The sequence below is a fragment of the Mixophyes fleayi genome, chromosome 4 (assembly GCF_038048845.1).
Source record: "Mixophyes fleayi isolate aMixFle1 chromosome 4, aMixFle1.hap1, whole genome shotgun sequence".
NCBI classification, from domain to species: Eukaryota; Metazoa; Chordata; class Amphibia; order Anura; family Limnodynastidae; genus Mixophyes; species Mixophyes fleayi.
Genome location: NC_134405.1, coordinates 114,792,715 through 114,811,628, shown reverse-complemented (window position 1 = coordinate 114,811,628; position 18,914 = coordinate 114,792,715). Strand labels below are relative to the sequence as shown.

The 18,914-nt window shown below is 39.2% G+C and overlaps 1 protein-coding gene across 1 annotated transcript in view; it reads left to right on the top strand.

Moving 5' to 3' along the window:
* Nucleotides 1-18,914, top strand: part of RFX7 (regulatory factor X7) — a 98,079-nt gene that overhangs the window by 72,704 nt on the left and 6,461 nt on the right. Inside the window, exons 4-8 of the mRNA XM_075208041.1 lie at nt 4,853-4,975; nt 6,326-6,442; nt 7,980-8,064; nt 10,678-10,885; nt 18,295-18,590. Of these exons, the coding sequence (XP_075064142.1) occupies nt 4,853-4,975; nt 6,326-6,442; nt 7,980-8,064; nt 10,678-10,885; nt 18,295-18,590 (829 nt within the window). The remainder of the gene's footprint in view (nt 1-4,852; nt 4,976-6,325; nt 6,443-7,979; nt 8,065-10,677; nt 10,886-18,294; nt 18,591-18,914) is intronic.

The window sequence follows — 18,914 nt, the reverse complement described above, 5'->3', positions numbered from 1 at the left end:
GCCCTGCTCAAGGGAGCTTACAGTCTAAAGGGAAGGGAGAGACTGACAAGAGACACAGAGAGGGAAGATAGGATGATTGGATGAGAACTCTGAGGTACAGAGATGAACAACAGTAAGTAGGGAGCGGAGGAAGAATGAGGGTGAGGTATAGTATGGTTAGTGAAGAGGGATAGAGGAGGACGGGGTTAGACAGGGGAATGGTGGGCTAACCTGAACAGGGAGCGTTTGAAGTTTGGCAGGCTAGAAGTAAGCTTAATAGAATGGGAGAGATCGTTCTAGGGAAGGGGGTCAGCATGGGAGAAATCTTGAATACAGAAGTGAGAGGTGGTGACCAGTTGGGAGGTGAGGCGGAGATCATTGGAAGACCGTAGAGGGCGAGAAGGAGTGTGAATGGAGATGAGGTTGGAGAGATAAGGAGCAGTGGAGTTAGAGAGGGCTTTATAGGTGAGGAGTTTGAAGAGGATTCAATAACAAAGGGGGAACCAATGTAGAGCTCAACAGAGGGGAGGCAGAGGTAGACCGGTAGATATAGATAAGTTAAGGGGGCCCATATATATATATATATATATATATATATATATATATATATATATATATATATATATATATATATATATATATATATATATATACACAAGTTAACCCGTGCATGATACTCATGCATTCTAGTCAAATCAAGCTACTTAAGGTGTTAAAAAGGTTCTTGTCATGCATTTGGGCCATAGCCCAGGCCTCAACCACCAACCACTCCCCACTGTCACCCCCGGCAACCACCAACCACTCCCAACTGTCACTTCTCCTTCAAGAAATATATATATATTTTTTTAAAATCTTTATAAACACTTTTAACAATTAACAAATTAAAAACATCATAGTATACCAAATTTCAGCCCTTTCTGAATTTTTTTTCCCACACACACTAAGAATTTAGTAGGTGTCACGGGCACTAGAAGTTGCTTACCCGAGTTTCACCAGATGGAACTCTGCTAGAGAGGCGGGGTTATGGCACGCACCTCAAAGCAGGCAGGTGAATGATTGGAGCGACACAACAGCAGGAGAGTAGAGATAGTCTGAGGAAGTCAGCGACTTGCAGCTATGGTTAGGGAAAGTCAGCGACTTGGAGCAGTAAACTGGAGGCTGAAGATAATGTAGACACGAGGAGTGGACGTGGATAGGTGATGGTAGGTAGAGGAGGAGTCAGTGGTCTGCGTACAGCAAGTTGTACCACTGTAGTGATGGGAAGAATAGTACTGGTGCAGGTAGGAAGCAGGGTAGTCGGTGGTCTGCGTTCAGCAAGTTGTACCACTGTAGTGATGGGAAGAATAGTACTGGTGCAGGTAGGTAGCAGGGTAGTCGGTGGTCTGCGTTCAGCAAGTTGTACCACCGCTATGGTGAGGAGTCTGGTCCAGGTGTAGGTAGGTAATAGGAGAGTCAGTGGTCTGCGTATAGCAAGTTGTACCACCGCTGTGATAGGAGGACTTGTCCAGGTGCGGGTAGGTAGCAGGGAAGTCAGTGGTCTGCGTGCAGCAAGTTGTACTACCGCTATGGTGAGGAGTCTGGTCCAGGTGTAGGTAGGTAATAGGAGAGTCAGTGGTCTGCGTATAGCAAGTTGTACCACTGCTGTGATAGGAGGACTTGTCCAGGTGCGGGTAGGTAGCAGGGAAGTCAGTGGTCTGCGTGCAGCAAGTTGTACCACTGCTGTGAGAAGGAATGAGGACTTGTCCAGGTGCAGGAGAGTGAAGTTGAAAGGCAAACTGTGGCTGTATGGAAACAGCGCGAGTAGAGCAATGTCTTGTGAGGCAGAGATGGAAGGCACAATGAATAGTCTGTATGGAGTAGATGCCTTGCAGGGAGTAGAAGCTGGTCACAGCAGATATGCACAATAACGCTAAGTAGTAGCGTGTGGAGATATCGTAGCTTGAGTGAAAGCTTGTCCTAAATGAAGCAATGCAGTAACACAGTCTATATGGGTATTTGTACCCTGTGCAGCAAACAACAATGGATACAACTGGTATGCGAGCAATAGTCAATAGTCAGTAGCGCATACCCAGTTGTGTAGATCCGGAATCAGCTGAGAAGTGAAGCGTTGTAGCGGTATGGGAACCGCCGCTGAGTTGAGCAGGGAGCAGCGTGGAAGATGAAGCACGAGTAGAGCTGGAAGCAGTTTGGAAACTGCACACAGGAGTAGAGCTGGAAGCAGTTTGGAAACTGCACACAGGAGTAGAGCTGGAAGCAGTTTGGAAACTGCACACAGGAGTAGAGCTGGAAGCAGTTTGGAAACTGCACACACCTGTAGAAGTTCACTGGGAGTGAGACTTCAAGATCAGGCAACTACCTAAGGCTGCAGGTGCCTTAAGTAGGGAGGGGTGATTGATCCATCAATCACATTAGTGGTCAGGTGTAGTTGTTAAAGGGACCTGGATGCGACAGGATGGCGGACGGCCGCGGTTCCACACAGGTGTGAGCGGGAAAGATGGAGAACCACGTACCAGAGTGGAGGCACTCACACTCCGGGGAGAGACAGTAGGTCAGTGTATAACTCCGCCCAGCAGGTGGCGCTGCAGCTTGGTTTTATTTTTTCCACACACAGACAGACTAACACACGCCACTAGACATTTATATTATATATATATATATATATATATATATAATATATTTATAATATTTATAATATTTGGGTAACTTCCTCTCCTTTTAAAGGTAGGTCAAGAATTGTGACTTTCTCCTTCCAATTGAAAGAAAGCTGGCTGTTGCTGGTCTCTGCTGTTATGGAGGAGCAATACCATCTACAGTGTCATGCTTTCTATTTTGAAGAGTCACCGTTTTGTCTTGCAAACCATTCATAACCTTAATAGATTTTAATACACTTCTCTGTTAATGCCCTTGTCAGCAATATGTCACATCTATTGCCATGTTCATAATATGATCAACTGTAGAAAGCAAATGTGGGTTAGACTTGGAATCTAAGAATCCGCGCTCAATGCTTTATTAGTTCTACACATTTATGGGCCTTATGTAGTGTGTGCATAAGTGTTCTATATACCCAACTGGCTGAGATGGCAGTTGGGGTATGAGAGCCTGTTGGATTTAGCCATGCTCACTGAAATCAGGATTAGCAATCCCAGAGAAAATAATAATAAAAAAAAAGTAAAATAACCCCAAAACCTTTATTCTAGAAACACAATGTACATTTCATTAATACCTGAAATAAAACATATTACATCTTATTCAGGTGTTTCTGAAGTGTACATTATGTTGTTAGAATAAAGTTATAATTACATAAAATTTGATAAACACCATTGCACAAAGGTCAGTTGTGCAATATATTCTCATAGTCAGCCATATTTTGGCCATGGTATTCATTTAGTATCCCTATTTACTATTCTAGTAGTCGTTACAAATATTAATATTATTCACACTAGAATACCAAATATGGAGAGTAATATTTATATTCAGTGATTCCATTCTGGACAGTTTAAAATAGCAACCTGAAAGGGCATGCTGGGGCTTGTAGTTCCAGAACACCTGGAGAGCCAGGCTTCTTAGACTTAGTATAACTGGTGCAAAAAAAACAAAAAAACAGTCGACCAATGTACAGTGATTTCATCCTTTTAACAGTCTAGCTCAGGCCTGTCCAACCTGCGGCCCTCCAGGTGTTGTGAAACTACAAGCCCCAGCATGCTTTGCCAGTAGACAACCTGTTAATAGCTGGAAGAGCATGCTGGGACTTGTAGTTTCACAACATCTGGAGAGCCGCAGGTTGGACAGGCCTGGTCTAGCTGATCTCCCATGATGCTCAGCGACAGAATTTAAATCTTTTGAGCAGAGCATCAAAAGGTTACTTGAATGAAAGCAGATTTTCTTTTTTTTTGTGTGTGTAGTTTACATCCAGATTTTTCCCAACTAAGCTATATGAGCACATGTACTATGAAGCCAGAAAATGTACTGATTCTAGCCAGTTTGCAGAAGGATTTTAGGTGATATATGCTTGCCAATTTTGGCGTTAACTTATAGAACCTATCGTCAAGTTAAGCACAGTTTGCATAACATTACATTTAAATATGGTTAGTGCTGAAATACATAGGTATTTAAATGAGATTACAATTTTAAATTGTTCTTCTGCAACCACATAAATGTCCATACTAAGGTATAGTATGGATAGCACTTGCTTCTCAAGCCATTGCTAAAACCGCAAGTTTGCCATTTTGAAGTGGCCAAATGTTCAGCACATAGAGTACTATTATTTTTTAAATGTGGTTTTCAGGTGTTGCGTTCCTCTGAAACTTTCAGGTTTATTATAATAGTTTTTAAATGTTCGGCCAATCTTCTTGGCTCAGCCATATGGTCATGTGCCAAAATCTACTTTTCCAAAGAGCTTGTTATTGGTGGATGTAAAAAAGCCTTCAAATCGCCTGCATTAAAATGTAAGAAACACAACGGAGACTTTTTTTATATTATTTTAATGCCACTGACATAGTTATTGAAGACTGTGTCTTGGCAGCAGCTAAAGCATAGCTTGCAGCATTTTAATAAGCACGTTTTTGGGTCTAGCCAGCCTGGAAGGAGCTGACTTATTTTCGTCTGTTTTAGTGTTTTGCATTAATGACTTTCTTATGGATATTTCGCTAAAGTGAGATAACTGTGCAGACCTGACCTGTGTACAAAACTGGATAATATCAGTTATCATTAATAGGCTCAATACATCTTGTTTAGTTACAAGATTGCTTGTAGTCAAGTGCTACAAGAGGATTTTCCCTGTTTGTCAAATAAACAAAAGGCTCAAGTTTCATTAGGTGTTTCCCAGAGAGAGAAAAAAAATCTTAATTTTGTACATTTTGTTTTTGCTCGACAGTGATCAGAGCTCATTGTCATCTAGTCGAGCTCAGCAAACTCATGCATTCTCATGGATTCGGAATACCTTAGAGGAACACCCAGAGACTTCGTTGCCAAAGCAAGAGGTCTATGATGAATATAAGTAAGTTGTTTATATATGTTGCTAACTAAAACCAGACACTTACAAACTGTTTGTTTATATTTACATTTTTTTTAAATCCGAAGAACGATAAGAATTAAACAACTATCTAGATTTTCCATCTTTTTTCCCTGATATTACTTACTTTATCTTGCAGCGTTCTCATTTCTATGTCACTTCTTGTTGTAAAGATCAATATGGCTAAAAGCACATTGTATCCCTGCTTGACTCAATGCTCATTGTAGATAATGTTTCAATCTATTTTTTAAAACATCAGCTGTTTGACCTTCCTACACGTTAGACAGCTACAATTGTTTATGCTTTTATCATGTCCCATATGGACTATTGTAACACCTTTGAGACTATATGGAGTAAAATATGATCCTTGAATCCACTTATCTTGTGCTAAAGCAGCTTTCCACTCTGGGGGTAGGTTGTTATAACATTCTCCTCTTACCCCAGATTAGATCATCAGAGAGGCAACACTACCTGGAACATTGTTTCTGTAGTGCAGCTCATCATAGTAGTTATTTGTACAGGTGACCTCTGCATGAGTGTTACATAAGGTGAAATATTGTGGTTGGATGGTGGCAACTCAATTATGAGCCACCTCACCATTCAGTCTGTGCAACTGATCCCTCCTTTCCTGTGGCTCTCCTATAGTGTTTTTTAAGTTCCCCAGCATATGTATGGAAATCACTGCACTGTAACCCCCACTACCTTCTTCCCTGCAACATTGGAACAAACTTTGTGAATTCTAACACTAATTACATCTGACTATAAATCTTTATCAATAATGTTTCATTCTGCAATGCACAATCTAAACATGGAGGAAAAAGTAGTTTCTTTATTGGCACTTTACTAGTAGTCTTCTTCACCGTCTAAATTTAGAAGCAACGTGCCATACAATGCACAGAAAAAACAAATACTGTTGAGTATTCACACTACAGTGGTGTGTCCTAACTGAAGATCTCTGCTTAGAAGGGAGCGTCCAGATTTCCGCATTTAGCAAATTATAGAAAATAGATCAAGTCCAATAATTTAACTTTCCTCCAAAGTGATAGAAGAAAACTTTTTTTATTTTTATCCTCGTCATTCACATAGGATCTTGTTAGCTGCATCATTGTTTTGTGTTCCTATAATTTATTAGTTACTGTACTAACATAGGATTACCCAGAGTGATGCTTGTTTTCTCAGTACAATAAATTGGTCTTGACTACTGTCAGCCGATACTGTCCATAATCCACAGAGTCTTTCTCATGTGCATGTCATTATATTATCTGACTTTAAACTGACTGGCCAACCTCTAATTTCATTGCTCGTATCTATTTCATATGTGTTCTTGTCTTTCAGGAGCTATTGTGACAATCTTGGCTATCATCCACTAAGTGCTGCTGACTTTGGAAAGATCATGAAAAACGTATTTCCAAACATGAAGGCACGTCGCCTGGGCACAAGAGGCAAATCAAAATATCCTTCACTTATAGTGTGTCCAAAATTGCATGGGCTCCTTCACAAAACATCTGTTGTTGTAATTCAACTTGCAACTAAATTTAGCTGGAAAATAAAATCTGCAAATGAAAAACGGTGTGCAATATAGTTCATAGAAAGGACATATATTGTTCGATTAGCAACTATCTCCTGCAGAATAAACCAAACTATAGCAATTGGAGTCTGATGGTATTTCTTCTTGTCTCTGAAGTGCAAGCAATATGGAAGTCATAATTATAAATTAAAAAATCCAGACTGTAAGGGTTTCTGTAGAGAATGACTAATTTTTCTTTTTCTTTTTTTTATTATTATATTTAGAGAGATTTTGCCCTTTCGGAAGCCTTTGATTTATTGTTTTTGTGAAATCGCTCCTGTGAAAATTAATTGCTTTATCTTTAAGGCTTCCTCTTATATTTTTTACCAATCTATTTCTATCATCCAGCCAGAATTATTCATAGTTCTTACCCTTGGACATAGATTTGCTTAATGTATACTGTTGTAGTAAATGCAGAGCCCACAGTCCATGTGTTGTATCTAAGAGCAATGACAATTGAAGCTGAATGAATGCCCTCTAATCGGATGACGGGCAAGCCAGCAGCCCATCAAGATTTCACCTGCGGCCCCCAGCTCTATGTTTTTGATCTGACTTTATTCTCTGTTTTAAGTTATTAAGCATATAATAAGACTGAACAGGAGCAGTCCGCTTTCACATCACTTGACCTCCTCTGCTTAACAAAAGGAAAGGTACAAGTACATCTAATGGCGGACTAGGGAGTGCAGTGTATTCTGCGCCATCTGCTCTACCTACTTATTCTACAGGCTCCGGCTTTGACTGTAATCCAATTTTAGGCTGTAAATTAGCCGGTGTGTGGGGAGGAATGAGTGGCATGTGAGGTGGCCCGAAGGACATGCCCCTTATGAGGGGTGCTAGGGTCATCTTGGGGTTGTCTTATCTGTCTTGAAATTACGGGTAATGTAGTCCTTAAAAGTTGGAGGGCCGCACATGAGGCCCTTCAAGTATATCAGGTTGCCTATCACTGCCTTATATACTACCTATATGAAATGGCTGCCGGTTAATAACATTTTAACAAACTGGACTCCATATATCACAATAGCTGTCATGGCAACCGTAAAATGAATGATCGCTCTTACAGTGATCATTCCTCTGTAATTTGTCTCATGTCTTTATTTTTCATACAATTAAAAAACTAACATATTGTAAATACAAATTTAAAGAGAAGACACACCAATAAAAATAAACAAGGTAAAATGTCATGCGTTTGCTTAAATGGTAAGTCTAACTTATGCACTGAAAAATATCAAAATAATTTATTCAACAATATGACATTAGAGGACAATTATGAAAACAGAAGTATGATGCTGTAACTGATAGCAAATTACATTAATGCCCCCAATTGTTTCAAAAGTAGTAATGCATTGATGTAAGATCCTTTTAGATATCAAATTATTAATTATCATTTGGATGCCATTGTAGAGGTGACCTTAACTAAATTACGTATTGCTACAGCGGGCTGAGGAAGAAGGCTTTTGTACACATGCCATCACTGCCTAACCTGGACTTCAACAAGACTGGAGATGGGGTAATGATCAGTTGCATGTTTTCACTATTTTAATGTTCTCCACTCCTCTACTTGCTCTCCCCCATACTTACAGTTGTACCCATGAAACGTAGATTACTCAGTTCTTATAAGAACAAAATAAAAAAGGTTGATATTGTGCCAAGCTTGTACACATTTGATATTACTGGGCTTTCTGCTCATGATCAGTTGGCATAGATCAAAATGGCTTTAATCAAGTGTTCCACAAATCAAAGATAATACACAGGATGTGAGAGGGAGCCATTCCTTCTGGTCCTTTAGCAAGACTCTAAGCATGCTGAGTTGACTATATCTTGCTAGCTAAACAGAAATTAGCAAAAGACAAAGAAAGCATGGAATATATATAGGGGCACTCTTAGAGTGATAGAGTAATATTTAAAAAGAAATACTTTAATGAACAGTGACAAAAAATTATATCTGAGAAGAAGAGAAAGGATCTATTGTAAATAAAGCATAGCGAGGCTAACACAGACGCGCGTTTCGCATACTTGCTTTTTAAGGCTAACCGATGAGAACCAATGGCAGTGCTTTTAAAGAGAAGAAACAACCCCTGAATATCGGAGAATACCACTGAGGATTGACAGCTATTTGGACCTATCCTGAAGTTGAGAGTGAAAGTCCCACCTAGCCAAAAATAACTGTTTAACAAAACAGGTTACTTTAGCATATATGCATTACTTGGATCTACAGGTAAATCAAATATTCCTGATGAATTGGTCCAGGCAAATACTTTAGGCATTAAAGAATGAAAAATGAATAATAGAAGTAAATATAAAAAATCTTTTACACAAATTCAAACGAAAAAAGAAAAAAATCAAAAAGAAAAAAAATCTAACAATGATGGTGCTAAAGTAGGAGTAATAATGACTAACCCTATGAAAATTATTATGAAAGCTGAAAAGCAATGCCCTATAAGTGAAATAAGAAGTGTAAGATAAGGTGAACATATAGGATGTGTTAACCCATTTCTCACTTCTTACAAATTTCTATTCATATATTTACAGTTGAAGGGAAAGTGAGATGGTGTAAAAATGCTAATTATGAAGAAGAAATAAATAAAATAGTGAAGTAATGTGGAAGATTCAGTTCAATCTCCATACAGAGGCTGTTACCTGTATAGAGCCATCTGAACCTGGTGCATCATTATTTCTCAATGGCTTTTTTTCTCTTGCACCTAGCTAATTCTCAGATATAATATTTCTTTCTCTGTAAAATTTGAAATAGCTTTTGTTATATTATACCAATTAGGACACTAAAAGAGATTATATCCTCTATATTGAGAGATTAACAATTTAGGATGCTATAACAATTTACTATTGTGATTATTAATTCACCATTAATATATACCCAACATAGCGAGGCGAGGCAGCAGCAGCTGCCGATTTTAATCACACATTTTGCACTTTTGTCACTGTTCATTTTATGCACTGGTGGTTTTCTTTAAGTTAGATTGTTTGAGATGGAATCCTTGCGATAGATCATCAGATCCATGATCTTGGTATTTCATGTCATCTGTGCACATAAAAGATGCTTGTCTCCATTAAGTGGAATGGTTTTAGTGATTCATGTCTGACTCAAATGAGTTGCCTGATTTTCACCACCTAGAAAATCTGTTAAAGCTATGTCTTCTTGTTTAGATTTCTCTCCAGGCTTACAGTTTAGGTATCAAGTTTTCTCAGGTGCCTTCCATGGCCATGATGTTTCTTGTACTTTAGTTGCCCAAAGCAGTTCCAACAACCACTTAAGCTGAATTAAAAATGGTCTCTTAAGGGCCTAACTCCTGCTTGTATATTTGTCCATTATTACAGTGCTCATCAGTCAGATGTTTTCTCATAGATGGCCTCATGCCTAAATCACAAGTTGCCTTGCTTATTGCACCAGTTCCAGGACTTCCAGACTGTTTTTCCCTGGAAATTTAACATTTGCTACTATGTAACTATAGCACTATAGAACTATTTCTTCCTCCTTACTATTAATATATATATATATATATATATATATATATATATATATATATATTAATTATCATGCCTTGTGCGAAATCAAGGTCGTAGGGACTTACTATGCTGTCTCCATAGACTTGATTCTTTGGGAGTAGACAAGGAGCAAATGCGCAAGCTCCCACTGAGTATGCATAGAGCAAATGTTGTTCCTCTTGGAATCTACAGCCAGTCCATTGAGGAGGTACATTTACATCACACACCCTTGTTCAAGCAGCTAGGACAGCTCTTTTCTGTCACTGTCAGCACAGCCTGAGCTGTGGCTGCATTTCATTCTAGGTCCAGTTAATGAATCTGAGACACATCCTGTATCAGATCCAGTGCATTATCCAGACTGAAAATATTAAGTCATTTGCATTAGCACAGTACAATTACTTAAATAAAATAAAAAATAAAGCAGAGAATCCCCTTTTGCTTGGTGTTTTGCTCTATTCTCTAGCATACTAAAAAGATTTGCTTTCTTGTACCCCTTTTTAGTTAGTTTAAAAATACTACACTATGGTTACTGTATTTATGGCCAATGCTAGTTTTTTATTGAATGTTCCTATTACTGCATATTTATAGTATGCTGACCTGTGGTTGTCCTTGTTTTTAGCTGGACGGAATGGAAGTATCAGCTCAGCTGCAGAATGCTGATGAAGAGGTTGTGTCTGCAGCCTGTCGCCTTGTTTGTGAGTGGGCGCAGAAGGTCCTAAGTCAGCCATTTGATTCAGTTTTGGATTTGGCACGCTTTCTAGTTAAAAGTCACTACATTGGCACTAAATCAATGGCAGCTTTAACTGTAATGGCTGGCGATTCAGCAGGTAATCTCATAATCATGGCTTTGAACTTTAAAGTGTGCTTAGAGTTTTTATAAATACACTACTTTTTCAAGAATTAGCTTCGAAGTATGTAAAAGTAAATGCATGTGAAATGTTTTGTTTATGAATTTAAAATACAAATCATGATTTCTACATTATTTGCATATTTCACAGGTACTGCTGCTTATTCTGAAATGGCTCTACCCACATCTTTTCTTTGTTGGTGGGGACGAGTTAATCATTAAAATGACCTACCATGCATGTCCATTTTAAGTTCAGTGAATTTATTAAATTAGCAATTATCTTTTGCTAATACGTTTACAGCAGTAAACGTATTATATATATATATTTTTTTTAATCAAAGCATTTAGCCTTGCTTGAACAAAATGTGCTTTTAGGACAATTATTGTGCATTTTCCATTTAATAAGGAAGAGGTGCAGGAGAAAAAAAAAGTATGGTGTATTCCATTTCTATGCTTTGCGTTACTTGTAGAGTGCAGTGCACTTTCAGTGTATGCAAAACAAAATGTATTGAAAAAGCAGTAATATTTTTGCATCGCCCTGGAGGCCATTGATGAAGGAGCCGCAGTATATATATTGCAACAAGACCACTCACAACTTCATTTCCACAGGAAGCTTTTTAATAGATTTGACAAAACAAAAAGATAAGTAAACCATCATTCAAGCTCTGTGTGGAAGCCTGGAAGTATTATAATTGTTATTTTCAATTGTGACATATTGCTTCTTTCATGAGAATTATTGTCATAGCAACTGCTGTTGTGGAATTTCTAGAGTTGAACACTTTCTGCTTGAGTATGGCCTAGCCAGTAATTTCATTTTGATACTATCTTACTTAATTGTATTTAGACTATTGCGGTAATGATCGCCACAGAAACAAGTCACATTGCCTCTACAGTATTTGTCTTCTGATACACTCTGTCCCTGAAAATGCATAACAACTAGACCATAAATTGTAAGGCACCACAGAATTTGCTGGCGCTATATAAATAAATGATGATGATGATAAAAGCGTGCTCAGTCAGAACGAGAGAAAGCGATTGAAAAATGACCTATTATTTTGAATTCCCCCCCTTAATAAAACCCACTGTCTAAGTAAATCAAACTTTCTGTCCCAATAAAATAAACTGCAATTTACTTTACTTTTTAGAGCACATTTGTAGCAATCTTCCATTTTAAATATGTAATTGCTGGAAATGAAGTTTTCTGTTTTTCCAGCCCACCAAGCACTGCAAGCCCTAACTTCTGCCGACGAACTCTTGTCCCTGCTTGTTGTTCTGGTAAACATCGGTTCCCTTCCTCTTTCCTGTCGCCTCACGCAAATGCTACTAGTCTCGCTAGAGAACATCAGCACTTGTCCTCGCTAGCTGAGGCAATCATTGTTACGCTGCTGACAAAAAGACTCTTTGCATATAACACATATATATTGAAAAAAAAAAAAAAAAAGATTATAGACTAGAATAATAATTAATAGAAAAAAAACAACAAGCCTACATATATCATAAAAAATAGGGATCGGAGAGGCTCTTGTTTAAATTGCAGTAAAACCCTCTGGTGGCAAAGGCATGAAGCACAACTACCCTATCCTCAATTTTGCAAGTGGAAGACAAATGCAGGTGCTCAGTGTTTGCAGAATACATTTATATGTCCATACAGCAAATTTTACAAATTTGGTTAATACACATATTTAAGTTAGTTTAATTCTTTGTGAGTCAAGAAAACTGTTGGTTTCCTAGTGAATTATTCAGCGGTTTTCTCAAAATAGATGAACATAGAAATCTAGTATGTGCTTCTCAAATGAAAGTAAGATAGATTTATTAACGCTGCCTACTAGACGAGGATTTTCAGTCCTATAGGTGTTTGAATTGTTTATGTAACCTGGGCACAAAAAGAAATGTCTAAGTAGTGCAAAATAGAGCTTTACGTGAGAGAAATAGAAAAAAAATCTAATACTTATGTGTGCTGCCTCAGTGTGCAGTCGACTGGTGTATTTTAACATTCTTACTGCTATAGATGTAGAATGTAAGTCTGCAGCACTCTACTTCCAGTGGGCCACAGATTTTACATCCTCTCTGTGCTTTTATTCATGGTTAGACACTATGAATTAGTGGGTTAGTGAGGAGAATTTCCGGTCTCTTCCTAAACACAAACATGAGATCTTGTAGGAAAAGTAAGGTTTATTGCTCATACATAGCCTTTAAAAGGAAGCTAATTATCACTATGTGGTACTGATGATACACCTAGAAGTATAAGAATATAGTTAACAAGGCCAAATCCCAGACTTCCCAATGGAGCTTGCAATTCAGCATTCCCAGTAGGTGATGCATCTCCTGGATACATCTGAATCCAGGAGGTGCCATTACTAACCCCCCAGCGCCGCTGCTATGCTGCTGCAGGCTGAGGTACATTGTGGCGGCTACATGCCGCCACTTGCTACAGTTCCATTCCTGCCGCCACTCCACAGGACCACCATGGATGCGGTGCCTCCTCTGGCCCCACAGCGCTGCCAGTGAACTACCAGAGTAAGTTAAACACTTTTTATTATAAAATACATTTTTAAATACAACACCTTTTATCATTTGGTTTTTTTTTTTACTTTACTTTCAAGAATTATGCGGTACAGAAATAAAAAAAAAGGGGGTGGGTAGGAAAGGACAAAATAAAAAGGGGGAGGAACACATTAAACAATATTGTATCCATTTTCCATTGTAGACAAGAGGAGGAAATACAAAGTTAGTTCCCTCATATTTTGCAAGAGTTACCCTATCGATCACGAGAAAGCTTCTAAGGAGACTGTTGAGGAGATTCATTAAGTGAAAGTGGCACGGGAGGTAAATTACGTACATACCTGTCAATCGAACCATTTCGTTAATGGGGATGAGGGGGCCGTGGAATAAGGCATCACCGCTGTCTCCATATCAAATCTGTATTGCACCTTTACCACTACTTTTTGTATCGGAGGTGGCTGTAAAGGCTTCCAGCAAAATACATACTTAGCATGTTGTGGAAATGGGGGGGGGGGGGGGGTAATGATGTAACAACGCAACCTCTGGGGTAGGAGAAAGAGTCTGCGCAGTCATCTTATTGGCTAATTGGAGGACTTGTACCCAAAACGGCTGTATGAGGGGACAATTTCAAAATATATGTCTCAAGTCGCCTGAGATATTACATTGCCTCCAACAGAGTTTCGAATGAGTGGGCCACAGTTTGTGGAGTCTAGTTGGAGTGAGGTATAATCTGCTGATTAATTTTATCATCATTTCTGTATGGTTTATACATTTTGACATTCGAACCGAATTGATGAAAATGTTTTCCCATTGTTCCCTGTCCAGTTCAAGATGGAGGTCAGATTCCCACTGCAATTGTATTCTAGTTTTATTTTCTGACGAGGAGGGGGGGGGGGGGGGGAGGAATGACGATACCAGAAGGAGATGCTGGCTTTATTATCCCCGTTTGTTAACTTTATATACAACAAGAGTGGTGGTGAAATAATGGTTAAACCCAGCCTAGGCAGCCTTTAGATTGTTCGCTCCTTTGAGCAGGGCTCTCCTACCTCCTGTTTCTATCACTTTTAACTGCTCTCTCCAGCTACTCAGCTCACCTCCTCTCGATCCCTCTGCCCTCTGTCTCCTCTCGCTTCTCTCCGCTCCCCTCAGTGGATCTTAACCTGTCATCCGTGCCCACCCTCTTGGGCCCAAGTTACCTGCCTGTACTGAATTTTCTCCTCCCTCTCTTTCTAGCTGTGCCTTGAGCCCCCAGAGTTATAGTGCTTACTGTTACTTGTACTGTGCCATTGTCTGTCCTTGTACGGCGCTACGGATACCTTGTGGCGCCCTATAAATAAAAATTAATAATAATAATAGGGAGAGAGTTAAACCAGGGTCTTAATTGTAGGTATTTATAGAATTCCTGGGAAGGGAGGTGAAATATTTCCCTTATTTGCGTAAAAGAGAGTAAGCCCTGTCCTTCTAATAAGTCAGTGAGTGAGGCTATACCATTCGATATCCATAGACTAAGGTTTAAGTCAGGGATTAGTTTAGCGACTGCGGATAAAGAGAGATTTTTAGTTGGAACTATAGATATAGGGCTAGCCTCCAATACCTTGTCCCACACTGCTAGGGAGTCTCTAGTTGTCTTTGGTAACCCAGCATTAACAGGACGCCAAGCTTTGGGAACCCAGATTAAGTCTGCTAAAGGGAAATGTGGGTTAAGAGCTTTCTCCAGATCAACCCATGGATTTTGATACATCGGAAGGGACCAATCCCGAAGTTGAGAAAGTAGGCAGGCCTCATGATATTTATTCAAGTCCGGTAGGGACCCCTCCTGTTGTTTGGGCAAGCACATCCGAGAGCTAGCTATACGTGGAGGTTTATGCCTCCAAACATATGTGGTCATCACTGAGTGTAGTTTATCTAACAGGGATTTAGGAATGCTAACTTAGGGTTGAAAGTTGAAGGGTTAGAGTCTTAGATTAATTGTATTAATTAATAGTGAACATTTGTTTTGAGACTTTGAACCTTCATAGGGGGGATGTTTATCGGAAGTGCCTCTGATTTAGAGGGGTTTAACTTATAATATGAAGCATGGCTATAAGTATCAAGGATGCTATGTAGAGTCTGCAGCGAAGTCTCCGGGCCGGATACAAAGAGAAAAACATTGTCAGCAAACATACATAACTTATGCAAGGTATTCTTAATAGTGACACCAGGAAACAACTATGAAGCTCTAATGGATATGGCAAGGGGCTCCATTGCCAGGATAAATATCAGTGGGGACAATGGGCATCCCTGTCGAGTTCCATTTGTGATCCCAAATTTTTCCGAAATCCGTTGATAAACACTCTAGCTGATTGGTTGGAGTATAAGGCCAAAATTGCTTTCAAAATTCCCCCTGGAACCCAATCCGGAGAAGAACCTCTTCCATGTAGCCCCAGTGTAATCTATCATATGCCTTCTTGGCATCAAGAGAGAGAGAACTAAGAGTTCAGATTGGGCTTCTGAAAGCCATTCTATAACATTAAGAACTTGCGTATTGTCCGAAGCTTGACGCCCACGAACAAATCCCACCTGATCCGGGTGGACCAGGTTCGGGAGGAGTCCGTTGAGCCTATTTGCGATCAGTTTAGCATATATTTTATTATCAGAATTCAGAAGAGCAATTGGCCTATAATTGAGGCATGGTGCAGGGTCATTTTCCGGCTTGGGTGTGGTAACGATTTGATATTCCAACATTTCGGAGGGAAATGACCCTTGTGCTGTCCCTGCATTAAAGAGTTGTTCTAGTATTGGGAGGAGATCTTCCTGGCATGTAACATAAAAGCCGTGGATATAGCCATCAGGGCCTGGGGCTTTATCCCTTGGAAGGTTTTTAATTACTGTTTGGATTTCTGCCTGAGACCAGGGGGCAGATAGGGTTTTCGCAGTCTGAGTCTATTGTGGGGATATGTAAGCTACTCAGAAAACCATCTATATCTGATGGGTTTGGTTGATGTGGGAGGTTATCACCTTTCAAATTATATTGTTTAGCGTAGTACTGAGCAAACATATTAAAAATGATTTTAGGATTCAAGACTTTTTGTCCCACATCATCCACCAGATGTTTAATTCTGTGCTTGGCGCATTGACCCCTGCACTTTCTAGCCAGGAGTTTCCCTGCGACAAAATTTTTGCCTAAGATTGGTCAGAGCCTGTTGTGTGTGACATCAAAAGTTCCTGGAGTTGACCTCTGACCTATGCGATTCCATTCTTCAATTTATTACAGGGGCAATTTTTATTTTGATATTCTAAGGTTTAAAGTTTCAACTCCATTTCATTTTGAAAATGAGCATTGGCTCTTTTTAAACGGGACCCCATCTGAATCGCCACTCCCCTTAAAACCGCCTTCAGAGCGCACCAAAAATTAAAAATATTGGTGTCTCCTGGAGAATTATTTTGACAATATTTATGGAGAGCATTCTTAAGATCTAGTTTGGCTTCCAGGAGTGTCAATAGATAAGACTGCATACGCCAGGGCCTAGGAGGTTCATATGCCCTTTCTCCTTGCCATGTCCACAGTAGTGGTGCATGGTTAGACAATGGCATTGGTAAAATTTTAATTTGTTTAGTGGCTTGTAGTGTCCACTTATCAGTGAGGGTAAGGTCTATACGGGAATATAAATTATGTACTGAGGAAAAGTAAGTATAATCTCTACCACTTGGTGGTTCTGAGGTTCTCCAAACATCGTACAAGTTATATTCTGCCAGTAATTTATAGAAAGCTAAAGAAGGTCCAGTTACAGCAGAGGGAGTGAGGGCATGGGGAGAAGATGAGGAAGGGGAGGACCTATCTAACCTAGGGTCTGCAACTATATTAAAGTCTCTTATCATTTGTTTTTACACATGTTGCACAGCTCTTAACCCTATTAATTTCAGTTTTTCCGGCACTTTAGTAAAAAAAAAATTGTTTCTTTATGCTACCAAAAGAAAGCCCTGTATGTATGCAAATAAACACCATTATCATTATGATCTTTACATGGGTACACCAAATATCTAAAACGTTTGTTTAACTGCATCAAGACCAACCACAAAATTGTAAAATGTTGTTCTATCATGATAGTATAAAATATACCAACTTAAAGGGGCAAATTCAATTAGCTTCTGGGCTTGCGGCTACGCGCGCCCACCTCCTTCCCGGTACCGCTACACTGCAGATTTCCCTTTGCATCCCATAAGGTTGCGAATGGAAATCTGCGATGTGCGGTACCATAATTGCACTTCATGTGCACGGTCGCAATCCCGGAAGCTAACTGAATATGCCCCAGTGTGTTTCCGGTTATTCAAAGTGCCCTCTAACCTGAGTCCATGTATACCAAGCCACACTTTATGCATTTAAATGTTGTAAAAAAAAAATGACCCATTCTCATTTGTGTTTTGTGTTTTTTTTATTTTTATTAATACATTTAATAGTCTTTTCAATTGTATTTAACAGACTGAAGTACTATATCTCACAGTGCACGTACCACATGTTAAGAACCTAAGCTCTAGATTGTATTTAACATAAGTAATAGCAGATGATCATGTAAATTAAAGATTGCTGAAGATGATATATATTTCAAAAAAAGCCCTTTGTTTGTAAACATGTTCGTACTATTGATTTGTTTCTTACAGAATCAACTTGAAAGTTGTGGATTGGTTTGCTTTGTATGTTTTTCATAAATGTAATTTGTATCCTTCGTTGCAGTCTAGCAATTGAATGCAGGGGTGAATTGTTTGTAGCACATTTGTTATACTCTGCTTTACTTACATCCTTGCCACCTCTACAGACTCAAAGAGCCCATGGTTACCTAAATGTTTTACACATGAATTTACACCTGTTTAATGAGAGTCAACTAACCAGCTGTTTTTGTCTTTTTGCAGGATTAAAAGGAATAACACAGGCATCTGCATTTGTACCCATGTCTGAAAGCAATGCCTTTCACCCTCAAGTGAAGACACTAGCTTCCCCTGTAGATGCTAAACAACAATTACAACGGAAAATCCAGAAGAAACAGCAGGAGCAAAAACTTCAGTCGCCTTTACCAGGAGAATTGCAAATGAAGAAACAAGATGGACCTGCTCCCAATGGAATCGCTAGTATCTGTAACGGAAGCCCTGCAATCCTCTCTCCACAGCCTATTGGAATTGTTGTGGCGGCTGTCCCCAGCCCAATCCCGGTAAGTCACTGGAATAGACTGTCTATGAATACAAGCTAACAAGAAAGTAAAACTATTAGCTCCTTTCTTTATGCAGTGTCTTCCTTTGCGTAATTTATAGGATCATGCAATTTATTTTAGCAGAATGAAATGAATAACCTTTACCAAACTGTTCATAATTCAACTGTTCTCTTAGGCTACTACTACTACTCGGATACTTTTTTTTCAAGTGTGAAAAATGATGTCAATATCGTTTTTTCTGCTACTTTTTGCATGCCTGAAAACAGATTATGTACACACGCTGACTTTTTAAAGAGCAGATGACAGATCAGCTAATGCTTCATG